Source organism: Bombina bombina, chromosome 7 (assembly GCF_027579735.1).
Source record: "Bombina bombina isolate aBomBom1 chromosome 7, aBomBom1.pri, whole genome shotgun sequence".
In the NCBI taxonomy this organism is placed as follows: Eukaryota; Metazoa; Chordata; class Amphibia; order Anura; family Bombinatoridae; genus Bombina; species Bombina bombina.
The window spans coordinates 425,622,743-425,650,603 of NC_069505.1; the positions used below are offsets into that span (position 1 = coordinate 425,622,743).

General features: G+C 39.1%; 1 protein-coding gene across 1 annotated transcript in view; it reads left to right on the forward strand.

The window, feature by feature from the left end:
- The window catches only part of FAM83F (family with sequence similarity 83 member F), an 818,594-nt gene that overhangs the window by 777,843 nt on the left and 12,890 nt on the right, over positions 1-27,861 (forward strand). Inside the window, exon 4 of the mRNA XM_053721291.1 lies at positions 17,507-18,126. Within this exon, the coding sequence (XP_053577266.1) occupies positions 17,507-18,126 (620 nt within the window). The remainder of the gene's footprint in view (positions 1-17,506; positions 18,127-27,861) is intronic.

A 27,861-nucleotide genomic window follows, 5' to 3' on the forward strand; every position in this document is an offset into this window, starting at 1 on the left:
ACGACTAAAGCTGAATGAAGGTACCTACAGGGAGTGCAGAATTATTAGGCAAGTTGTATTTTTGAGGATTAATTTTATTATTGAACAACAACCATGTTCTCAATAAACCCAAAAAACTCATTAATATCAAAGCTGAATAGTTTTGGAAGTAGTTTTTAGTTTGTTTTTAGTTATAGCTATTTTAGGGGGATATCTGTGTGTGCAGGTGACTATTACTGTGCATAATTATTAGGCAACTTAACAAAAAACAAATATATACCCATTTCAATTATTTATTTTTACCAGTGAAACCAATATAACATCTCAACATTCACAAATATACATTTCTGACATTCAAAAACAAAACAAAAACAAATCAGTGACCAATATAGCCACCTTTCTTTGCAAGGACACTCAAAAGCCTGCCATCCATATACTGCCATAAGTCCAAACCTATCCTAAATTGTATTCTGATTAGTGCCTGCTGAGGTATGAGAAAGGGTATTGGGGCTAAGTTCCCTTTTTTTTTTTGGGTACAAATACAGTTTGCATATACACTTAAAAATTAGTTTGTAATTTTCCAGCTCATCTAGTTGGAGTGTTCTTAGTGGCTGGGAGGGCTCATCCTCACCTTCACATAACCTTTGCTAACCATAAAAGATGCATAGTTAGTATTGTATTCTTTTCCCTCTTACCAAAACCGATGGTGGGTGCTGTTGGTGCTTCCTCCCCCCATAAACTGCCCCATAACTATTGGACTTCCAGCTGGGTCCACTGACTCATGAATGCCACTGTTCTCAATCATTATATTTACTTGGGGTGCTAGTCGGGTATAAAGTGGTTAAAGTACTTATTAGTGTGTAGTAACTGTCATGTTCATTTGGGCTAATACCTAGTGAGCGCAGGTTTTATGTTATAGGTCACTATAATCCATTAAATTCATATTTCTCCATATCCCTTAAGCCCTTTATAGGTCCCACTCATTATAGTAGAAGGGCTGGGAGTAATACTATTTCAATACCCCTTTAAGTCTGCTTATGTTATTGTATGTTGCTCGCTGACCTTAACACATTAATTCTGCTGAATATTTCTCATAACTGTTTAGCCTTGCTGTCTTGCCACCTATATAAGTATTTATGCTAGTCACACCACATAGTTTACTTTTAGATGTGATCAAGTGGAACATAATCTGAGAACTTGGGAACTCTATATACATACCACCCCTTTATTCTCATCTTTATTGGTAAACGCACTTTAAGCCCTTTCTAGATATTTTAGGTGTTGATACTTCATTCTCCATGTTTTACTGTACACATAGACAAATGTTAAAGACTAGCCTACAGTTGCATTATACAAAGCTAGTTATCTAGTGATTACATGCTTCATAATACCTGCATATTTATAACCTAACTAGTTGTTCTAATGTCTTGTTGAAGTGTTATGTATGATTTGACCTTTACATTATACCGTTAATTCTGTTCATGGCCCAAGAGTGGCCTTCGTGGTTTATTTGTCCCCCCCTTTTCTATGTCACACGAATATGTATAGGCCCAAGAGTGGTCTTTTGTCTAACGGGGGAACCTTAAAATATAAAAAACGAGGTTTAATTTAGTTTTGTTTTATATTCTTTACAGACATTGTCTTGTGTCCTGGAATACTGGAATACTTGTATTGGATGTTATTTTCTTGTATGTCATTATCATATTTTTTTTCTATGATCGTCTGTATTATCTATGTTGAAACCTAAATAAAAACTTAAAAAAAAAAAAAAAAAAAAAAAAGCCTGCCATCCATGGATTCTGTCAGTGTTTTGATCTGTTCACCATCAACATTGCGTGCAGCAGCAACCACAGCCTCCCAGACACTGTTCAGAGAGGTGTACTGTTTTCCCTCCTTGTAAATCTCACATTTGATGATGGACCACAGGTTCTCAATGGGGTTCAGATCAGGTGAACAAGGAGGCCATGTCATTAGATTTTCTTCTTTTATACCCTTTCTTGCCAGCCACGCTGTGGAGTACTTGGACGCGTGTGATGGAGCATTGTCCTGCATGAAAATCATGTTTTTCTTGAAGGATGCAGACTTCTTCCTGTACCACTGCTTGAAGAATGTGTCTTCCAGAAACTGGCAGTAGGACTGGGAGTTGAGCTTGACTCCATCCTCAACCCGAAAAGGCCCCACAAGCTCATCTTTGATGATACCAGCCCAAACCAGTACTCCACCTCCACCTTGCTGGCGTCTGAGTCGGACTGGAGCTCTCTGCCCTTTACCAATCCAGCCACGGGCCCATCCATCTGGCCCATCAAGACTCACTCTCATTTCATCAGTCCGTAAAACCTTAGAAAAATCAGTCTTGAGATATTTCTTGGCCCAGTCTTGACGTTTCAGCTTGTGTGTCTTGTTCAGTGGTGGTCGTCTTTCAGCCTTTATTACCTTGGCCATGTCTCTGAGTATTGCACACCTTGTGCTTTTGGGCACTCCAGTGATGTTGCAGCTCTGAAATATGGCCAAACTGGTGGCAAGTGGCATCTTGGCAGCTGCACGCTTGACTTTTCTCAGTTCATGGGCAGTTATTTTGCGCCTTGGTTTTTCCACACGCTTCTTGCGACCCTGTTGACTATTTTGATGAAACGCTTGATTGTTCGATGATCACGCTTCAGAAGCTTTGCAATTTTAAGAGTGCTGCATTCCTCTGCAAGATATCTCACTATTTTTGACTTTTCTGAGCCTGTCAAGTCCTTCTTTTGACCCATTTTGCCAAAGGAAAGGAAGTTGCCTAATAATTATGCACACCTGATATAGGGTGTTGATGTCATTAGACCACACCCCTTCTCATTACAGAGATGCACATCACCTAATATGCTTAATTGGTAGTAGGCTTTCGAGCCTATACAGCTTGGAGTAAGACAACATGCATAAAGAGGATGATGTGGTCAAAATACTTATTTGCCTAATAATTCTGCACTCCCTGTATAAGTGACGTCATCCAAGATGGCGTCCCTTAGATTCCGATTGGCTGATTGAATTCTATCAGCCAATCGGAATTAAGGAAGAAAAAATCCTATTGGCTGATGCAATCAGCCAATAGGATTGAAGTTCAATCCTATTGGCTGATCCAATCAGCCAATTCTAAAAGCCAATCGGAATCTAAGGGACGCCATCTTGGATGACGTCACTTAAAGGAACCTTCATTCAGTAAGAAGACTCCAGATGAAGAGGATGCTCCGCGTCGGATGTCTTGAAGATGGACCCGCTCTGCGCCGGATGGATGAACATAGAAGATGTCGTCTGGATGAAGACTTCTGCCCGTCTGGAGGACCACTTCGCCCGGCTTGGATGAAGACTTCTCCCGGCTTCGTTGAGGACTTCGGCTCAGCTTGGATGAAGACGTCTCCCGGTAAGTCGATCTTCAGGGGGTTAGTGTTAGGTTTTTTTAAGGGTGTATTGGTGGGTTTTATTTTTAGGTTAGGGACTTTGGACTTCAATAGAGCTAACTGCCCTTTTAAGGGCAATGCCCATCCAAATGCCCTTTTCAGGGCAATGGGGAGCTTAGGTTTTTTTAGATAGTATTTTATTTGGGGGGTTGGTTGTGTGGGTGGTGGGTTTTACTGTTGGGGGGGGTTGTTTGTATTTTTTTTTACAGTTAAAAGTGCTGATTACTTTGGGGCAATGCCCCGCAAAAGGCCATTTTAAGGGCTATTGGTAGTTTAGTTTAGGCTAGTTTTTTTTTTATTTTAATAGGGCTATTAGATTAGGTGTAATTAGTTTAAATATCTGTAATTTGTTTATTATTTTCTGTAATTTAGTGGGGGGGGGGTTGTACTTTAGCTAATTTAATTTAGGTAATTGTATTTAATTTAGTTAATTTATTTAATTATAGTGTAGTGTTAGATGTTTAGTGTAACTTAGGTTAGGTTTTATTTTACAGGTACTTTTGTATTTATTTTAGCTAGGTAGATATTAAATAGTTAATAACTATTTAATAACTATTCTACCTAGTTAAAATAAATACAAACTTGCCTGTAAAATAAAAATAAACCATAAGCTAGCTACAATGTAACTATTAGTTATATTGTAGCTAGCTTAGGGTTTATTTTATAGGTAAGTATTTAGTTTTACATAGGAATAATTTAGTTAATGATTGGAATATTTATTTAGATTTATTGTAATTATATTTAAGTTAGGAGGTGTTAGGGTTAGACTTAGGTTTAGAGGTTAATAACTTTAATATAGTGGTGGCGACTTTGGGGCGGCAGATTAGGTGTTAATAAATGTAGGTAGGTTGCGGCGGCGTTGGGGGCGGCAGATTAGGGTTAATAAATGTAGGTAGGTTGCGGCGACATTGGGACAGCAGATTAGGGGTTGATAAATATAATGTAGGTGGCGGTGGTGTCCGGAGCGGCAGATTAGGGGTTAAAAATTTTATTTTAGTGTTTGCGATGCGGGAGGGCCTCGGTTTAGGGGTTAATAGGTAGTTTATGGGTGTTAGTGTACTTTTTAGCACTTTAGTTATGAGTTTTATGCTACGGCGTTGTACCATAAAACTCATAACTACTGACTTTTAAATGCATAGGGATCTTGGAGGTAGAGGGTGTACCGCTCACTTTTTGGCATCCCAGGACAGACTCGTAATACTGGCGCTATGGAAGTCCCATAGAAAAAAGACTTTATGAAGTTTACGTAAGTCGTTTTGCGGTAAGGCCAATGAAGTGTGCGGTGCCCCTAAACCTGCAAGACTCATAATACCAGCGGGCGTTAAAAAGCAGCGTTAGGACCTCTTAACGCTGCTTTTTTACCCTAACGCACAACTCGTAATCTAGCCGTATATCTTTTGTGAGTCAGACAGAGCACACCGTTTTAATTTTTTTTTTTCCATTTTACTTCTATTATCAAATTTGCTTCGTTCCCATGATATTCTGTGTTGTAGAGATATCTAGGTAGCCATCTGGAACACTATATGGCAGGAAATAGTGCTCATGCAAATGGATAACATCTGCTATATAGTGCTCCAGAAATGGTCTGGCTCCTAAGCTTACGTCCCTTCTTTTTAATAAAAGATACCAAGATAATGAAGAAAAATTGATAATAGAAGTAAGTGTTTAAAATCACATGCTATGTCTAAGTCATGAAAGAAAATGTTTGGGTTTCCCTTTAAATTGGGATCTGTGGGGACAGTGTGGTGCGAAGGGGACTGGGTCAGTCTGAATAATGCAGAATTCTTCCTTTCCTTTGCTCTCAGAGGGGGATCTTAAGTTCAGAAATACGTAGAATTGTGAGTTATATAACAAATGTACCCTTCTTCCCCTTCCCTCGCTTCTCTAAACTTGTTTGTCCTTTAATACAAAGTCATGAATTCCAAGAGACATCCGGGGTGGATCACATCCCTCAATCCTCAAATACTATATTTTATTGGTTTGTTACTGAAACTAGGGTCAAACCTTTAGAGTGCCTTGTTGCTGCTACGGACTAGAGTACCCTACCATGTAAAAAGTACCATCTAAACATTGTTATGTCATTAATAAATCCGTGATACATGTGCACTCTGTCACATTTGGCTTTATTTGGTTTTTGATTGCATATTAATAAAAAATATTCAATAAATATATATATATTATTTAAACAAAATCATTTTTTGAAATGTCTGAACTAGTAGTGACTCTAAAAAGGTGCAAGTGTAGCAAAATTGGCAGCACTCCAGGGATTTGTGAACTAAAAGTCAATCTTTATTCCGGCTTCTAAAAAAATACACACACAGTACACATGGAGCAAGGGGCCATGTCCGGCACTTAGTCATAAGATGTGTCTATAAACTGCACCCCATTGTGTGAAGAGGCTTGTTTGGCTAAGAGGTGAATATTGCTCATCCCACCACTCTCTTCTCACTGAGGCACACCCACCAGACTGCCCAACCATACCCACTGCAGCTCAGCTTCACCCATTCTGCTCACAGAACACTCAAAACTCCACCCACAGTATTACCTGACCCCACCCTCCTGGCATGATAGTCTATCTGAAGATGAAGGGATCTTTGGAGGGTAAATCTTTGCCCTCATCCATATTTTGAGTTCTCAAACCACCCCTGCCCTAAACCTCTCTAATAAATTCAGATTTGGGTCAGTCAGTCCAGCCAATCAGAGGTTGAACAACAAGTTTATTTAGCTATAGGAGGAATGCAGATTTCTCAGTTCACCTTTTTGGCAAAAAAAAAAAAGAAAGAAAGAAAAAAATAAAACAATTATAACATGTGGTCGGCTGCATTTGTTGACCTAAATCTAAATGTAGTTTGAGGTTCACTTTAACTCTTCAAAGTCAATAATATTTAGATCATTTCAGAGACAAAATTCCATGAGGACAGAAGGAGGACCTTGCAGTTTGGAATTCCTATGATCCACCACTGCACAGAAGGGAACAGCAAGTCCAGATGTTACAGACTCCAGGATAGCTCTTGACCAGCAATTTTATATTTACCCTAAGGCTTACATATAATATCTTTCCAGGGCAGATAGTCACAATGCTATTAGGCACGCCATTTAATAAAGTCACACTAGTTACTTCACCTATGACATTGTCATATAGAGTGACCCTGGAAGGTTATTTCCAAAGGCCAACAGGGTTGTATTGGCTAACATAAAGTATATGTCACCAACACAGATTCACCTACCCACCAGATACACAACATACTCAAGAGACTTAGGTATCAGTCTAGTAACAACCTTGTCAGAAAATAGTACAATCAGTTGGGTTTGTTCCCCATTCATTATATAAATAATCAAGGGAGTCCACAAACCCTCCAACAGAGAGAAGAGAACATGGGCAAATTGGAAAACAATATTTATTTTATGGTAACAGTCACTTTTAAGTTGTCTTTCAAAGGCTGATTCCCTAATCATAGTATTGATACTGATAGTGAGGATGTTGGTAAACCAATTCTTCATTGTAGAGTAAAGGGTATTTGGTAGACACAATAAAGATATTTATACCAGGGACTTCTAAGAAGTATTTCAAAGGCTGATCCCTAGACACTAGTATTGATGATGATAATTAGAGTTTTTGCCCACAAATGTGTCACCTAAAAGAAGAAATAGTCTGATAATGATATTTAGGGTAACAGTATCTTCTAATCATTTTTTTTTTAAGGATAATTCCATTACAGTAATAATAATACTGATAATGAGGGTTTTACCCACAAAGCCACCATTAAAGAGTGAAGGACATGGGGCAAATTCAAATGAAGATGATTAGAGTATTAATACTGATAATGAGGATATTTCCCATTGCAGAAGAAAGGACGAGACAAATCTGATGAAGCTATTTAGGGTACCAGTCACTTAAAATAATTCTTTCAAAGGCTCCTTCTCTAACAGTGCTATTGATGCTGATAGTGAGGGTATTTACCCACAACTGCTCCATCAGAGAGGGCAGGACATTGGACAAACCCAGTAAAGATATTAAGGAAGCGAGGAATACTATAGTGAACAGTCCTTCAGTCATGAAAGAGGGGCATACTATAGTGAAAAGTCTTTAAGTCATGGAAGAGGGACATACAAGTCTGGGCCTGAGGCATATGTTGGTTGTAGGAGACTCTATTATTAGTAAGGCTGATAGAGTAATTTGTCATTCAGATCCCTTAAATAGAACAGTTTGCTGTCTTCCAGGAGCTCGTGTTAGGCATATTGCTGAGCGCATTGATACATTGATAGAGGGATCTGGTTCTGATCCTGTAGTCATGGTGCATATTGGCACTAATGAAGGAATCAGCGAGAGATAGAAAGTCCTAAAAATTACTTCTGGGAGCTAGGTAGGAAACTTAAAGCAAGGATCTCCAAGATAATATTTTTGGAGATATTACCAGTGCAATGCACTAACCCAGTTAGGCATAAAGAGCTAAGGGCAGTTAACTCCTGGTTAAAAACATGGTGTAAAAATGAAACTAGTACTGCAGCTAAGGGAGAATTTTTTTTTAATGTTCTCAGGGATAACATCATGTTACAATTAATAGAGGAGTCAACTAGGAATAAAGCTATATTGGATTTAGTGCTATCAAACAATACAGATATAATATCAAACATAGAAGTCAAAGAACATTTGGGTAACAGTGATCATAACATGGTCACATTTGAAATCATTTTCTATAAGCAGTGTTATGAGGGTTCAAATAAGACTTCATTTTAAGAAAACAAAATTCAATTATTTAAAGGACCAGTAAACCTAGCAAATAATGTTATATAATTCTGCACATAGTGCACATTATCTTAGCGCCAGATTTATAAAGTGAAGGGTTAAATAAATATCTCGCAAAGAAAACAGAACGCCGCTCCTCGCTCTGCTGAGTGGGTCTGTTTTCTTCTCCAAAGCATCACGGGCACGCTGTCAAGTCACAGCGTGCCCAATCTGCTATTAAACTCAATGTAGCTCGCTCCCGCTCTAGTCTGGTAGCGGGAGCAAGGTACATTGAGTTTAATAGCGCGATTGGGCCGGCTGTGATTAGACAGTGTGCCCAGATGCGCTTAGGAGAAGAAAACAGACCCGCTCAGTAGAGTCAGGAGCGGTATTCTGTTTTCTTTGAGAGATATCTATTTAACCCTTCACTTTAGAAATGTGGCGCTAAGATAATGTTATATAATTATTTGCTGGGTTTACTGGCCCTTTAAAGAAATAATTTAATAACATAAATTGGGACAAAGTATTCTCTAATAAAAATACAGAAGATAAATGGATTACATTAAAAACGTTGTTACATAAATATACACATCAACAAATACCACATGGTTATAAAAGAAAAATAAATAAATCAAAGCCAATGTGGCTAAATAAAAATGTGTTAAGAGAAATTTGGAAAAAAATTAAAAGTAAATAATACAGACTTAATATTCCAAATGTATAGGGAATGTAACAAAACATGCAAAAAAAGCAATCAAATTAGCCAAAATTTAAAATGAAAGATTAATTGCAAAGGATTCTAAGTAAAATCCTAAAAGGTTTTTAAAGGAGCAGTAAGTACAGTAGATTTGTATAATCAACAAATGATAAAAAGACAATGCAAAAGCACTTAGGGGCCGATTTACCATTATGCAGGCAGATATGATACGCTGTAGCGGATCATGTCCGCCACATTTTAATAAATGTAGACAGCATACGCTGAAGCGGAGTGGGTCGGAAGCAGCATCCGCTACTTCATAAATCAACCCCATAGGGGCCTATCTATCAAGCTTCGAATGGAGTCTTCAGACTCACGAGAAACAGCAGTTATGAAGCAGCGGTCACAAAGACCGCTGCTCCATAACCCTGTCCGCCTGCTATGAGCAGGCGGACAGACATTGCCGGAATTCAATGCTGAATACGGAGAGTGTATTGCTCTCCGTATTCAGCGAGGTCTGGCGGACCTGATCCGCACTGTCGGATCAGGTCCGCCAGACTTTGTTAAATAGAGGCCACAGTCTGAACTTCAAATGAGTAGCAGATTTTTTTTCTGACACATTTGAAAGTTATGTCTATTGCCATTCCTCCTGTGTCATGTGACAGCCATCAGCCAATCACAAATGCATATACATATATTCTGTGAATTCTTGCACATGCTCAGTAGGACCTGGTGACTCCAAAAGCATAAATACAAAAAGACTGTGCACATCTTGTTAATGGAAGTAAATTGGAAAGTTGTTTAAAATTACATGTTCTATATGAATCATGAAATTTTAATTTAATTTAGAAAATATAGGTACTTTATGTGTGAATGATAGCATGATTAACAGTGACAGGGAGAAGGCTGGGCTACTAAACCAGTTCTTCAGTATACACAAGAGAGGAACAAATGGGAGATGCTTTGAAACAAAGTAGAACACACAAGCTCATCCCATTAACTGGGTTATCTCTAGAGGATCTCTAGAGGATCAAAATATGTAGAAATGTGTCCAGCACTTGTATCCCAAAAGGATACAACTGCCAAGCTTGTAGATTCCAATAAAGCACAAGTAGACAGTCTTTCTTGTGAATAATCTTCAATTTTATTGTTTCATAACAGGAGCAGACAAAACCACAACGTTTCGGGGCCAATGCCCCTTAATCATGTGATATCACATGATTAAGGGGCATTGGCCCTGAAAAGTCGTGGTTTTGTCTGCTTCTGTTATGAAACAATAAAATTGAAGATTATTCACAAGGAGGACTGACTACTTGTTGTGCTTTATCTCTAGAGGATATCAGGGAAAAAACTGGATAATATTAATGTAAATATATAGCCAAACCTCTACTCTTAATTTTCCAAGACTTACTATCCTCAGGCATAGTACCCCAGGACTGGTGTACAGCTGATATGGTGCCACTGTTTAAAAAGGAAGCAGGGCTGATCCAGGAAGCTATAGCCAAAACACAAAGTCCTTAATCCAGCACACAGCGACCCATTGCAAGCCACTCCAGAGCTCCACTTCAGGCTCTGTATCATCAATAAAAAATCCACAGAGAGTAGCAGAAAACCAGATAGTGTTTATTGTTTAACACAACAAGATTTAAACAATAAACACTATCTGGTTTGCTGCTACTCTCTGTGGATTTTTTTTTCCCAGGAATCTATAGACCAGTTAGTCTGACATCAATAGTGAAGAAGATTCTTGAAGGGATTATAAGGGATTTTATAGATGAGTATATTTGTGTAAACAAGATTATGAGTTCATATCAGTATAGTTTTATGAGAAATAGATCATGTGCCACATGAGAGATTAATGTACAAAATTAAGGGGCAGGGAATATTTGGAAATGTTAGCTCATGGATAAATAACTGGACAAAAGACAGAGAGCAACAAATAGTAGTTAATGTATCATACTCAGAATGGACAAAGGTAATCAGTGGAATCCTCCAGGGATCAGTACTGGGCCCTGTTCTTTTTAATATTTTTATTAATGACTTGGAGCAAGGATTAAATAGCAACAAAGTTGTGTAAACTCATTAGGTCATTAGGTCAGTGCAGGATGAATGTGCTTTACAAGGGGATCTACAAAAATTAGAAAAATGGACAGGTAAATGGAAAATTAGATTTAACACAGGAAAATGCAAGGTTCTACATTTTGGAAGTAAAAATAAGCAGGTAAACTATTATTTAAATGGGACTAGACTTAGTCAAACAGAGGAGGAAATGGATTTGGGAGTAGTAATAGATAACAAGCAGAAGATGGGCGCACAATGCAGGGCAGCAGCTTCTAAGGCTAATAAAATACTAGCATGTATAAAAAGAGGCATTGATGCAAGGGAGGAAATCATAATTCTGTCACTATATAAATCCCTGGTAAGACCTCACCTTGAGTATGGAGTGCAGTTCTTGGGACCGATCTCAAAAAAAAAAAAACACATTGCAGACCTAGAAAATGTTCAGAGCAGGGCCACACAATTAATATGGGGAATGGAGAATTTAAGCTATGAGGAGAGGTTAGACAAACTGGGTCTGTTTTCTCTAAAAAACATAATTTATGCTTACCTGATAAATTTATTTCTCTTGTAGTGTATCCAGTCCACGGATCATCCATTACTTATGGGATATATTCTCCTTCCCAACAGGAAGCTGCAAGAGTCCACCCACAGCAAAGCTGCTATATAGCTCCTCCCCTAACTGCCATTACCAGTCATTCGACCGAAAACATGCAGAGAAAGGAAAACCATAGGGTGCAGTGGTGACTGTAGTTTAATGGAAAAATTACCTGCCTTAAAGTGACAGGGCGGGCCGTGGACTGGATACACTACAAGAGAAATAAATTTATCAGGTAAGCATAAATTATGTTTTCTCTTGTTAAGTGTATCCAGTCCACGGATCATCCATTACTTATGGGATACCAATACCAAAGCTAAAGTACACGGATGATGGGAGGGACAAGGCAGGTACTTAAACGGAAGTTACCACTGCCTGTAAAAAACCCTTTCTCCCAAAAATAGCCTCCGAAGAAGCAAGGTATCAAATTTGTTAAATTTGAAAAAGTATGAAACGCAGACCAAGACTCCGTCTTGTAATCTGTTCAACAGAAGCCACATTTAAAAAAGGCCCAAGTGAAAACCACAGCTCTAGTAGAATGAGCTGTAATCCCTTCAGGAGGCTGCTGTCCAGCAGTCTCATAAGCTAAATGAATTATGCTTTTTAACCAAAAAGACAGAGAGGTTGCTGAAGTCCTTTGACCTCTCCTCTGTCCAGAATAGACAACAAACAAGGTGAATGTTTGATGAAAATCTGTAGTAGCTTGTAAGTAAAACTTTAAAACACGAACCACGTCCAAATTGTGTAATAGACGTTCCTTCTTTGAAGAAGGATTAGGATACAAGAATGGAACAACAATCTCTTGAGTGATATTCTTGTTAGATACCACCTTAGGTAAAAACCCAGGTTGGTACACAGGACTACCTTATCCGTACGGAGAACCAGATAAGGAGAATCACATTGCAACGCAGATAACTCGGAAACTCTATGAGCCGAGGAAATAGCTACCAAAAAGGAACTTTCCAAGATAGAAGTTTGATATCTATGGAATGAAAAGGTTCAAATGGAACTCCTTGAAGAACCTTAAGAACCAGCTTTAAGCTCCATGGCGGAGCAACATTTTTAACCACAGGCTTGGTTCTAACCAAAGCCTGACCAAATGCCTGAACGTCTAGAATACCTGCCAGACGCTTGTGCAAAAGAATAGACAGAGTAGAAATCTGTCCTTTTAAAGAACTAGCTGACAACCCTTTTCTCAAAATCATCTTGGAGAAAAGATAATATCCTGGGAATCCAGACTTTACTCCATGAGTAACCCTTGGATTCATAACAATAAGATATTTACACCATATCTTATGTTAAATTTTCCTAGAGACAGGCTTTTATGTCTGTATTAGGGTATCAATTACTGACTCGGAGAAGCCATGCTTTGATAACATCAAGCGTTCTGTCTCCAGGCAGTCCATCTCAGATTAGTTATATTTAGATGGTTGAAAAGACCCTGAGGTAGAGGGTCCTGTCTCAGAAGCAGAGACCGTGGTGGAAAGGATGACATGTCCACCAGATCTGCATACCAGGTCCTGCGTGGCCACGCAGGCGCTGTCAAAAGCACCAAAGTACTCTCCTGCTTGATCTTGTGCAAACCCCTCCGGAGGGAATTCCCACTCCCCCGGATGAAAAGTCTGACGACTTAGAAAATCTGCCTCCCAGTTCTCAATACCTGGGATAGGGATAGCTTTTAGAAAAGAGTGAGTCTCTGTCCAGTGAATTATTTTAAGACTTCTAACATTGCTAGGGAACTTCTGTTCCCCCTTGATGGTTGATGTAAGCCACAGTCGTGATATTGTCCGACTGAAATATGATGTACCTCAGAGTTGCTAACTGAGGCCAAGTCTGAAGAGCATGGAATATCGCTCCCAGTTCCAGAATATTCATTAGAAGGAGGGTCTCCTCCTGAGTCCACTATCCCTGAGCCTTCAGGGAGTTCCAGACTGTATCCCAACCTAAAAGGCTGGCATCTGTTGTAACAATTGTCCCATCTGACCTGCGGAAGGTCATACCCTTGGACAGATGGACCCGAGATAGTCACCAGAGAAGAGAATCTCTGGTTTCTTGGTCCGGATTTAACAGGAGAACAAATCTGTGTAATCCCCGTTCCTCTGGCTGAGCATGCATAGTTGCAGTGGTCTGAAATGTAGGCGTGCAAACGGTACTATGTCCCTTGCCGCTACCATTAAGCCGATTACATTCATGTACTGAGCCACCAAAGGGCGCGGATGGAATGAAGAACACGGCAGAAATTTAGAAACTTTGACAACCTGGACTCCGTCAGGTAAATTTTAATTTCTACAAAATCTATCAGAATCCCTAGGAGGGAAACCCTTGATATTGGGGATAGAGAACTCTTTCCTTGTTCACTTTCCACCCATGCGATCTCAGAAATGCCAGTACTACGTCCGTATGAGACTTGGCAACTTGGATGTTTGACGCCTGTATCAGGATGTCGTCTAAATAAGGGGCCACTTCTATGCCCCGCGGCCTAAGGACCGCCAAAGTGACCCCAGAACCTCCATAAAGATTCTAGGGGCTGTAGTTAACCCAAAGGAAAGAGCTACAAACTGGTAATGCCTGTCTAGAAAGGCAAACCTGAAAAACCGATGGTGATCTTTATGCATCGTAATGTGAGGATAAGCATCCTTCAAATCCATTGTAGTCCTCTATTGACTCTCCTGGATCATAGTTAAGATGGTACGAATAGTTTCCATCTTAAATGATAGAATTCTAAAGAATTTGTTTAAGATCTTTTAGATCCAAAATAGGTCTGAAGGTTTCCTTTCCTTGGGAACCACAAACCGATTTGAGGAAAACTGTGTCCCTGTTCCTCTATTGGAACTGAATGGGTCACGTACACAATGCAAGAATGTCTCTTTCTTTATCTGGTTTGCAGATAAATGTGAAAGGCAAAAACTCCCCTTTTTTGGGGGGGAAAGCTTTGAAATCCAGAAGATATCTCTGGGGTATCATTTCCAATGCCCAGGGATCCTGGGCATCTCTTGCCCACGCCTGGGCGAAGAATGAAGTCTGCCCCCTATAGGATCCGTTACCAGATAGGGGTCCATTCCTCATGCTGTTTTAGAGGCAGCAGCAGGCTCCTTGACCTGCTTATCTTTGTTCCAGGTCCGGTTGTCTCCAGACCGCCTTGGACTGAGCAAAAGTTCCCTCTTATTTTGCCTTAGAGGAAGTTGATGCCACACCTGCCTTGAATTTTAAAAAGGCACGAAAATTAGGCCTTTTTTGTCCCTTGATTTGGACCTGTCCTGAGGAAGGGCATGATCTTTTCCTCCAGTGATATAAGTAATAATCTCCTTCAAACTAGGCCTGAATAGGGTCTGCCCCTTGAAGGGAAGTTAAGTAGCTTATTTATTAAAGTCACGACAGCTGACCATGATATAAGCCATAGCGCTCTGCGCGCCAGTATAGTAAAAAACAGAATTCTTAGCCGTTAGTCTAGTCAAAGGAACAAAGGCATCAGAAAACAAAGGAATTGGCTAGCTTAAGTGCTCTAAGCTTGTCAAATATATTCATCCAATGGAGCCTGTAAAGCCTCATCAAGAGACTCAAACCAGAACGCTGCAGCAGCAGTGACAGGAGCAATGCGTGCAAGGGGCTGCAGGATAAAACCTTGTTGAATAAACATTTTTTATCCATTGGATCTAAAAAAGCACAACAGTCCTCGCCAGAGGTAGTGGTACGCTTAGCTAGAGTAGAAACTCTTCTCTCCACCTTAGGAACTGTCTGCCATAAGTCCCGTGTGGTGGCAACTATTAGAAAACATTCTTCTAAAAAATAGGAGGGGAAGAGAACGGCACACCTGGTCTATCCCATTCCTTATGAAAAATTTTAGTAAACCTCTTTAGGTATTGGAAAAACATAAGTACACACCGGCACTGCATATTATTTATCCAGTCTACACAATTTCTCTGGCACTGCGATTGTACACATTCATTCAGAGCAGCTAAAGCCTCCCTGAGCAACAAGTGGAGGTTCTCAAGCATAAATTTTAAATGTAGAAATATCAGAATCAGGTTAAATCATCTTCCCTGAGTCACAAATATCACCCACAGACTAAGCATATTGTGAGGTAGTATCAGACATGGTTCTTAAAGCGTCTGTATGCTCTGTATCTACCCCCAGAGCTGTTTTGCTTTCCTTTAATTTCAGGTAGTCTGACTAATACTGCTGCCAGTGTATTATACACAACCTTTGCCATGTCTTGTAAAATAAACGCTATGGGCGCCATTGATATACTTGGCGCCATTTGAGCGTGAGTCCCTGGAGCGGGAGTCAAAGGGTCTGACACGTGGGGAGAGTTAGTCGGCATAACTTCCCCCTCGACAGAATCCTCTGGTAAAATAAACGCTATGGGTGCCCTTGATGTACTTGGCGCCATTTGAGCGTGAGTCCCTAAAGCGGGAGTCAAAGGGTCTGACACGTGGGGAGAGTTAGTCGGCATAACTTCCCCCTCGACAGAATCCTCTGGTGATAATGTTTTTAAATACAAAAAATGATCTTTATTGTTTAACATGAAATCAGTACATCTGGTACACATTCTAAAATGGGGTTCCACCATGGCTTTAAACATAATAAACACAGAGCCTCCTCTATGTTAGACATGTTAGAACTAATAAAGAGACTAGTAAGCTTGGAAAACACTTTAAATCAAGTTAACAAGCAAATATAACAAACGTTACTGTGCCTTTAAGAGAAACAAATTTTGTCAAAATTTGAAAAACAGTGAAAAAAGGCAGTAAATCAAACGAATTTTTTACAGTACATGTAATAAGTTAACAGAGCATTGCACCCACTTGCAAATGGATGATTAACCCCTTAATGCAAAAAACAGATAAAAAAAAAAAAAAAACGACATTTTTTTTAAACAGACACAACAAAACTGCCTTTAACTAAATACCTTCCCTATAACTGTTTCTATGCAAAATTTAAGCCAGCCATGTGGAAAAATTAGGCCCCAATAAGTTTTATCACCAAACATATGTTAAAAAACGATTAAACATGCCAGCAAACGTTTTAAAACACAATCTTATAAGAGTATGTATGTCTATTAATAAGCCTGATCCAGTCGCTATCACTGCATTTAAGGCTTTACTTATATTACTTCGGTATCAGCAGTATTTTCTTAGTCAATTCCATTCCTTAGAAAAATATATTACTGCACATACCTTAACATATATCTCTATCAATCAGCCTGGTACCAGTCGCTTTCACTGCATTTAAAGGCTGTACTTACATTACTTCGGTATCAGCAGTATTTTCTTAGTCAATTCCATTCCTTCGAAAAATATTTTACTGCACATACCTTATTTGCAGGAAAACCTGCACGCCATTCCCCCTCTGAAGTACCTTACTCCTCAGAATGTGTGAGAACAGCAACTGGATCTTAGTTACGTCTGCTAAGATCATAGAAAAAACGCAGGCAGATTCTTCTTCCAAATACTGCCTGAGATAAACAGCACACTCCGGTGCCATTTAAAAATAACAAACTTTTGATTGAAGAAATAAACTAAGTATAAAAAACCACAGACTCTCACGACCTCCTATCTATGTTGAGACTTGCAAGAGAATGACTGGGAATGGCAGTTAGGGGAGGAGCTATGTAGCAGCTTTGCTGTGGGTGGACTCTTGCAGCTTCCTGTTGGGAAGGAGAATATATCCCATAAGTAATGGATGATCCGTGGACTGGATACACTTAACAAGAGAAAATGGTTTAGCTACATTTCTGGCTAGAAACAGAATTCAGGGATAAAATTGCTTATGTAAATATGTCACCTTTTAATGGGATTAATTTGAACTTAACTGGAGCTTTTTGTAAATAAATTTGTGTAGGTTGAACTTGATGGACTAATGTCCTTTTTCAACCTCATGTTCTATTTTACTAAGATACCAGACATTTCTAAGAAGTTTTTCAAATGTTTTTCAATAGTTTTTCAAATGGTGATTCTTCGTCCCACATTGGTTATTGTGTTCTGTCATAATATCTTGCTTCTTTTGATCTTTAGATTGACATGGAGCTCCCTTCGCATGGACCGTAGCATTATGACTTTCATATCGGGCAAGTACACAGAGCCATTTGATATTGAATTCCGTGAACTCTACGCCATCACAGAGGAGGTCAACCTATACAAAGAATTGAGCATCCCTGACACCCGACCAAGTCCCATGTTGGGCGCTAGACAACGTTCTTCCACTGTTGCTCGCAAGCTCATCAACCCAAAATACTCACTAGTGGTTGGGAGGAGCCCAGCTCCTGGAGAAATGTTGAGATTTGGCAGTCCTAAACCTCCAGAAAAAGATGGAGAGGATTCAGAGAATGAGTCAGAGAAGAGGATGGCATCATTTTTGAATGACTTGATTTCCAAAGAGCAGGAATTACCAGAGATTGTGAAATTTGAAAATCTTCCAAAGGTTGCCACTCCCCTAAAGAAAGAACCAGCAAAGAGCCCAGAGGCTTCTCGCTTTAGCAAGTCCAGCAAACGGTTTAGTAAGTTTTTTAAGAAGTCACCACTAGGAGAACAGGATGAAAAGATGGTGGAAGGGGACTTTGTAGTATTGAATAAACCAAAACATGACTACAGACAAAGCCAAAGGAGTCGCAGTAATCAGGACCTGAGGTCAACCGGTAAGCAGTCACTTTCTAGTGCTCATACTCTTCTCAACTCTTTTAACAGCAAACCACATGCACTTGTCTTAACGGAAAAACCTCCTGCTAAGACCCAGTTGCCTGTTCATAGCAGACCAGACTATTAAAGGGATAGTCTTCACCAGAATGTATTTATTTTTTAAAGATAGATAATCCCTTTATTACCAATTTCTCAGTTTTGCATAACCAACACATAAATAACTCCACAGGAGTGAACACAATATTATCAATAATACACACACGAACTAGCACTGTCTAGCTGTGAAAATGAATAAAAATGCCCTGGAATAAGAGGCGGCATTGAAGGGGTCAGAAATTAGCATATGAGACTGCCTAGCTTTAGCTTTCAACAGAGAATACCAAGAGAACAAAGCAAATTTGATAATAAAAGTACATTGGAAAGTTGCATGCTCTATCTGAATAATGAAAGTATAAATTTGATTAGCATGCCCCATTAAATAGGATTAGTCTGCTTAGATTACCTCCAGCTATCCACCCAAATCAGGCCCATCTATCCCTACCAGATCAGAGGGGCCAGCCTCTCACAAATTATAATGTTCTACCCATTGATGAGACCCAACTGTTTCCAGAAGCAGAAGCAACTGTCTATCACAGATTATACCTGTCCATATTCACTAGATCTGACAGACCTATTCCTTTACTCACAACTACTAGTTCTCCTCATACCAAAACCCATTTGTACCCCAAATCAGATCCAATTATACTCTTGTGAATAGTCTATTTATCTGTAGATCAGAGGACCATCCATCTCAAGATCAGAGTTGACCCCCAAACTTCCCCACCTCTAGATCAGAACCACTTGTCACTCAACTCAGAACCACAAGTCAAACCCACTTGTCTCTCACCTGTTGTCTGCAAGTCAGACCAACATTTTCCCATAAATCAGACTCATCTACCTTCAGATGAAGCCAGGCCCATAAATCTTACATGATGCTCTTACATGAGAACCGTCTGTATCTAGATTAGTCTAGACTCAACTAACCCACCACCCCCACTACTAGATCACACCAACATTTAGCCACCAATCAGACTCACCTCTCTGGATCAGCCCAGTCTCATGTCTTCCCCCATTCCTCAGAAACAAAGCCACTGTTCCCACAGATCACACACTCTTTGTCAAACTTACTGCTCTCCTTTGTCATAACCACCTGTTTTCCAGTGAGCAACAACTTCCCTCTGAGAGCAGACCCCCCCCCCCCCTTCCCAATCTCTCTATTTTTACTTTTTCATCCTAGGACCTTTGGCTGGTTTTTATCAATTATTTATTTATTTTATTAGTTTTTAAGTGAGATTTTTTTCATACAAATTCATCCTCTTGAGTAGCATTTTGTCATATAATTAAAGCAGGTCCTCTTGTTTCAGCTCTCTGATTTACTCCCAGGTTTAAAACATTTTAGGGTCTCTTGCGCCCCAGAGTTTTTTAAACCTGGGAGTATAAAATCTCCATTAAACAAGTAATCCAAAACGTAGAGGAAAAAAATCTACATATGTTTTGAATATGAGATATGTTCCAGCTGTCTCTGGCAGCCAACGGGTTAAAGGGACAAAATCAAGATGAATAAATAAAACGTTAGAATATGCATTAAAGGCTGAAGTGTATCTTCCAGGATCTAGAATAGTGACCCTGCAACATACTACACTATGGCCCCAATTTATCAAAGGGCTTGCGGACCTGATCCGACACTGTGGATCAGGTCTGCAAGACCTTGCTAAATGCGGAGAGCAATATGCTCTCCGCATTTAACATTGCACCAGCAGCTCACAAGAGCTGCTGGTGCAACGCCGCCCCCTGCTGACTTGCGGCCAATCGGCCGCCAGCAGGGAGGTGTCAATCAACCCGATCGTATTCGATCGGGTTGATTTCCGGCGATTCCTGTCCGCCTGCTCAGAGCAGGCGGACAGGGTTATGGAGCAGCGGTCCTTAGACCGCTGCTTCATAAGTTGTGTTTCTGGCGAGTCTGAAGACTCGCCAGAAACACGGCCCTTAAAGCTCCATACGGAGCTTGATAAATGGGCCTGTATAGCTTGATCAGTGCAGGAGCTCAATTCTATTTGTCTCTAACTGGCCACAGCAAAAGAGATAAATTAAATGTCACACTCCGGGTTAGTATTATAATGAGTTGTTGTTTTGATGCATTGCGTCATCTTTAAATTTTTCTTCCAGTCGCGTATTTTTTTCACATCATCAGAGTCTTTTTTTTTGGCCCAACTCAATTTTTGGACCATTCTATTTGTCTCATTTCTGGTAGGTATGGGCGAATGTGGTGAAACTGTAATTCGTTTGGTAGAACGAATGTTGATTAGAATGAAAATCCATTAAAATTCAGTAATTGAACGTTATTTCCTGTTTTTTAATGTTACTTTCATCTTCGAATGTTCATAATTAATTCATTAGAAATTAGAAATTTTAAATGTAACATTCGATTTAACAAATACTATTCAGAAGTTCATGTGGTTGGGAATTTAGTAAATCAATACATAAAAGATACAAATATATTGATTCAAATTTTTGTAATTTAAATATTGCATAATTCAAATCGACCTATGCAATATTAGAATTAGGTAAATTTTAATAGAATGTTACATTTAGACAGCATTAGAAATACAATTACACTAAACAAATTATAGAATGTTGTACAAACATTCAAATTGAAAATGAACTAACAAATGTGTGCCACAAAACATCCGCCCATCCCTTATTCCTGGCTGAAGTTCTGTTTACTGGTTTTGACCTTTGACTGTTTAACTTCTCCATTGCCATGTCTTAGCCTGTCTGATACCAACCTCTGCCTGAACCTCAAACTGATCTTGCCCAATCCTTGGTACATTCGCTACCAGTTTTTGGCCAACTCCTGCCTGAACATCTTTGCCCTGGGTTTTATACAGTTTGTTGAGACATTGTTATAATTCAATCCACTTCTCAATTTCTGGGTCTATTCTAGGATTGACAGTTGCCCCACAACATTTATTACAATAAACATTATTCAAACCTTTCCAAGGGGTATGTCCCTGGGTTACAGGACAATGTGCCACTTAATTGCTAATATATAATTTGCATATACAGGTGGCCCTCGTTTTACAACGGTTCAATTTACACCGTTTCAGAATAACAACCTTTTTTCCCAGTCATGTGACTGCTATTGAAAAGCATTGAGAAGCAGTGCATTTATTAAAATAGCCAGTAGGTGGAGCTGTCCGCTTGTGTTGCAGCAAAGCCAAGCAAGCTGAAATCAATCAGTTTAACCAGACCTGAGCTATCAATCAGATTTCAAAGGAACAAGACCTTCCTTTCTATAAATCAGTCCAGATTGGAATGCATAGAAAGAACTGTTTGCAGAAAAATGCAAGTGAAGTCTGTGTTGAGTGATTATTTTATTAGGTTTATAATGCTGTTTAGCAAATGTTTTTGTTCATTTAACTTAGTTTAATTATATATTCTGTGTTGTGTGATTGTTTTATTAGGTTTATAATGCTGTTTAGCATTTAAAGTCTTCATTTCAAAGCTTTAAAAATAATGTATTAGATGTTACTTATGACAATTTTGAGAGGGGCCTGGAACCTATCTCCCTCACTTCCCATTGACTTACATTATAAACTGGGTTTCAATTTACAACGGTTTCGATTTACAACCATTCCTTCTGGAACCTAACCCCGGCGTAAACTGAGGGCTACCTGTATAAAAAATACTTTAGAGCCCTTTAAGGGATACACCCAACATATATAACATATAGGAAAGCACCTCTTGTACTGTCCTGCTTCTGAACAAATGATCTCTGAAGTCAGGTGACCAAGTCATTTTATTGTGAGTCAGTGAGCACAGACAATGTACACAGATAAGTCAATTACGTTAAGTATTTCATATGCAGGATGCACCCCCTGCTGGTAATATATAAGAATGACAAAAGGATATGAAATTCAAAAACGTTTTTTTCTGATTTAGACAGACACAGATAACACTATATTTTTACAAAAGTTCCCAATTTACTTCTATAATCAAATTTGCTTTGTTCCCATGATATTCTTTGTTTAAGAGATACCTAGGTAGCATCCGGAGCGCTATATAGCAGGAAATAGTGCTGCCATCTAGTGCTTTTGCAAATGGATAACATTCTTGTAAAACTGCTGCAATATAGCGCTCCAGACACATGCACGCTCCTGAGCATACCTCCCTGCTTTTTAACAAAAGATACAAAAGAAACAAAAAAAATTGATAATAGAAGTCATTTAGAAAGTTGTTTAAAATGGCTGTCTGAATCATGAAAGAAAAATGTTGGATTTCATACCCCTTTAAAGATATCCACAATATTATGAGTTGAAAAGGACAGTAAAACACCTTGAGAATGTACTGAAGTGCCACAGTGATATATCACTAATAAAATGTGCCATAGGGAACTGTCACCAATATAAGGAACCACAGTGATATATCACTAGTAAAAAGTGCCATAGGGAACTGTCACCAATATAAGGAACCACAGTGATATATCACTAGTAAAATGTGCCATAGGGAACTGTCACCAGTATAAGGAACCACAGTGATATATCACTAGTAAAAAGTGCCATAGGGAACTGTCACCAATATAAGGAACCACAGTGATATATCACTAGTAAAAAGTGCCATAGGGAACTGTCACCAATATAAGGAACCACAGTGATATATCACTAGTAAAATGTGCCATAGGGAACTGTCACCAATATAAGGTACCACAGTGATATATCACTAGTAAAATGTGCCATAGGGAACTGTCACCAATATAAGGAACCACAGTGATATATCACTAGTAAAATGTGCCATAGGGAACTGTCACCAATATAAGGAACCACAGTGATATATCACTAGTAAAATGTGCCATAGGGAACTGTCACCAATATAAGGAACCACAGTGATATATCACTAGTAAAAAGTGCCATAGGGAACTGTCACCAGTATAAGGAACCACAGTGATATATCACTAGTAAAAAGTGCCATAGGGAACTGTCACCAATATAAGGAACCACAGTGATATATCACTAGTAAAATGTGCCATAGGGAACTGTCACCAATATAAGGAACCACAGTGATATATCACTAGTAAAAAGTGCCATAGGGAACTGTCACCAATATAAGGAACCACAGTGATATATCACTAGTAAAATGTGCCATAGGGAACTGTCACCAATATAAGGAACCACAGTGATATATCACTAGTAAAAAGTGCCATAGGGAACTGTCACCAATATAAGGAACCACAGTGATATATCACTAGTAAAATGTGCCATAGGGAACTGTCACCAATATAAGGAACCACAGTGATATATCACTAGTAAAAAGTGCCATAGGGAACTGTCACCAATATAAGGAACCACAGTGATATATCACTAGTAAAATGTGCCATAGGGAACTGTCACCAATATAAGGAACCACAGTGATATATCACTAGTAAAAAGTGCCATAGGGAACTGTCACCAGTATAAGGAACCACAGTGATATATCACTAGTAAAATGTGCCATAGGGAACTGTCACCAATATAAGGAACCACAGTGATATATCACTAGTAAAATGTGCCATAGGGAAGTGTCACCAATATAAGGAACCACAGTGATATATCACTAGTAAAAAGTGCCATAGGGAACTGTCACCAATATAAGGAACCACAGTGATATATCACTAGTAAAATGTGCCATAGGGAACTGTCACCAATATAAGGAACCACAGTGATATATCACTAGTAAAATGTGCCATAGGGAACTGTCACCAATATAAGGAACCACAGTGATATATCACTAGTAAAATGTGCCATAGGGAACTGTCACCAGTATAAGGAACCACAGTGATATATCACTAGTAAAAAGTGCCATAGGGAACTGTCACCAATACTAGGAACCACAGTGATATATCACTAGTAAAATGTGCCATAGGGAACTGTCACCAATATAAGGAACCACAGTGATATATCACTAGTAAAATGTGCCATAGGGAACTGTCACCAATATAAGGAACCACAGTGATATATCACTAGTAAAATGTGCCATAGGGAACTGTCACCAATATAAGGAACCACAGTGATATATCACTAGTAAAATGTGCCATAGGGAACTGTCACCAATATAAGGAACCACAGTGATATATCACTAGTAAAATGTGCCATAGGGAACTGTCACCAATATAAGGAACCACAGTGATATATCACTAGTAAAAAGTGCCATAGGGAACTGTCACCAATATAAGGAACCACAGTGATATATCACTAGTAAAAAGTGCCATAGGGAACTGTCACCAGTATAAGGAACCACAGTGATATATCACTAGAAAAAAGTGCCATAGGGAACTATCACCAGTATAAGGAACCACAGTGATATATCACAAGTAAAATGTGCCATAGGGAACTGTCACCAATATAAGGAACCACAGTGATATATCACTATTAAAAAGTGCCATAGGGAACTGTCACCAGTATAAGGAACCACAGTGATATATCACTAGTAAAAAGTGCCATAGGGAACTGTCACCAGTATAAGGAACCACAGTGATATATCACTAGTAAAAAGTGCCATAGGGAACTGTCACCAGTATAAGGAACCACAGTGATATATCACTAGTAAAAAGTGCCATAGGGAACTGTCACCAATATAAGGAACCACAGTGATATATCACTAGTAAAAAGTGCCATAGGGAACTGTCACCAATATAAGGAACCTCAGTGATATATCACTAGTAAAATGTGCCATAGGGAACTGTCACTAATATAAGGAACCACAGTGATATATCACTAGTAAAATGTGCCATAGGGAACTGTCACCAATATAAGGAACCACAGTGATATATCGCAAGTAAAATGTGCCATAGGGAACTGTCACCAATATAAGGAACCACAGTTATATATCACTAGTAAAAAGTGCCATAGGGAACTGTCACCAGCATAAGGAACCACAGTGATATATCACTAGTAAAAAGTGCCATAGGGAACTGTCACCAATATAAGGAACCACAGTGATATATCACTAGTAAAAAGTGCCATAGGGAACTGTCACCAATATAAGGAACCACAGTGATATATCACTAGTAAAATGTGCCATAGGGAACTGTCACTAATATAAGGAACCACAGTGATATATCACTAGTAAAATGTGCCATAGGGAACTGTCACCAATATAAGGAACCACAGTGATATATCGCAAGTAAAATGTGCCATAGGGAACTGTCACCAATATAAGGAACCACAGTTATATATCACTAGTAAAACGTGCCATAGGGAACTGTCACCAATATAAGGAACCACAGTGATATATCACTAGTAAAAAGTGCCATAGGGAACTGTCACCAGTATAAGGAACCACAGTGATATATCACTAGTAAAAAGTGCCATAGGGAACTGTCACCAGTATAAGGAACCACAGTGATATATCACTAGTAAAAAGTGCCATAGGGAACTGTCACCAGTATAAGGAACCACAGTGATATATCACTAGTAAAATGTGCCATAGGGAACTGTCACCAATATAAGGAACCACAGTGATATATCACTAGTAAAAAGTGCCATAGGGAACTGTCACCAGTATAAGAAACCACAGTGATATATCACTAGTAAAAAGTGCCATAGGGAACTGTCACCAGTATAAGGAACCACAGTGATATATCACTAGTAAAATGTGCCATAGGGAACTGTCACCAATATAAGGAACCACAGTGATGTATCACTAGTAAAATGTGCCATAGGGAACTGTCACCAATATAAGGAACCACAGTGATAGTATCACTAGTAAAAAGTGCCATAGGGAACTGTCACCAGTATAAGGAACCACAGTGATATATCACTAGTAAAAAGTGCCATAGGGAACTGTCACCAGTATAAGGAACCACAGTGATATATCACTAGTAAAATGTGCCATAGGGAACTGTCACCAATATAAGGAACCACAGTGATATATCACTAGTAAAAAGTGCCATAGGGAACTGTCACCAGTATAAGGAACCACAGTGATATATCACTAGTAAAATGTGCCATAGGGAACTGTCACCAGTATAAGGAACCACAGTGATATATCACTAGTAAAAAGTGCCATAGGGAACTGTCACCAGTATAAGGAACCACAGTGATATATCACTAGTAAAATGTGCCATAGGGAACTGTCACCAATATAAGGAACCACAGTGATGTATCACTAGTAAAATGTGCCATAGGGAACTGTCACCAATATAAGGAACCACAGTGATGTATCACTAGTAAAAAGTGCCATAGGGAACTGTCACCAGTATAAGGAACCACAGTGATATATCACTAGTAAAAAGTGCCATAGGGAACTGTCACCAGTATAAGGAACCACAGTGATATATCACTAGTAAAATGTGCCATAGGGAACTGTCACCAATATAAGGAACCACGGTGATATATCACTAGGAAAAAGTGCCATAGGGAACTGTCACCAGTATAAGGAACCACAGTGATATATCACTAGTAAAAAGTGCCATAGGGAACTGTCATCAGTATAAGGAACCACAGTGATATATCACTAGTAAAAAGTGCCATAGGGAACTGTCACCAGTATAAGGAACCACAGTGATATATCACTAGAAAAAAGTGCCATAGGGAACTATCACCAGTATAAGGAACCACAGTGATATATCACTAGTAAAATGTGCCATAGGGAACTGTCACCAATATAAGGAACCACAGTGATATATCACTAGTAAAATGTGCCATAGGGAACTGTCACCAGTATAAGGAACCACAGTGATATATCACTAGTAAAAAGTGCCATAGGGAACTGTCACCAGTATAAGGAACCACAGTGATATATCACTAGTAAAATGTGCCATAGGGAACTGTCACCAATATAAGGAACCACAGTGATATATCACTAGTAAAATGTGCCATAGGGAACTGTCACCAATATAAGGAACCACAGTGATATATCACTAGTAAAATGTGCCATAGGGAACTGTCACCAGTATAAGGAACCACAGTGATATATCACTAGTAAAATGTGCCATAGGGAACTGTCACCAATATAAGGAACCACAGTGATATATCACTAGTAAAATGTGCCATAGGGAACTGTCACCAATATAAGGAACCACAGTGATATATCACTAGTAAAATGTGCCATAGGGAACTGTCACCAGTATAAGGAAGCACAGTGATATATCACTAGTAAAAAGTGCCATAGGGAACTGTCACCAATACTAGGAACCACAGTGATATATCACTAGTAAAATGTGCCATAGGGAACTGTCACCAATATAAGGAACCACAGTGATATATCACTAGTAAAAAGTGCCATAGGGAACTGTCACCAATATAAGGAACCACAGTGATATATCACTAGTAAAATGTGCCATAGGGAACTGTCACCAATATAAGGAACCACAGTGATATATCACTAGAAAAAAGTGCCATTGGGAACTATCACCAGTATAAGGAACCACAGTGATATATCACTAGTAAAAAGTGCCATAGGGAACTGTCACCAGTATAAGGAACCACAGTGATATATCACTAGTAAAATGTGCCATAGGGAACTGTCACCAATATAAGGAACCACAGTGATATATCACTAGTAAAATGTGCCATAGGGAACTGTCACCAATATAAGGAACCACAGTGATATATCACTAGTAAAATGTGCCATAGGGAACTGTCACCAATATAAGGAACCACAGTGATATATCACTAGTAAAATGTGCCATAGGGAACTGTCACCAATATAAGGAACCA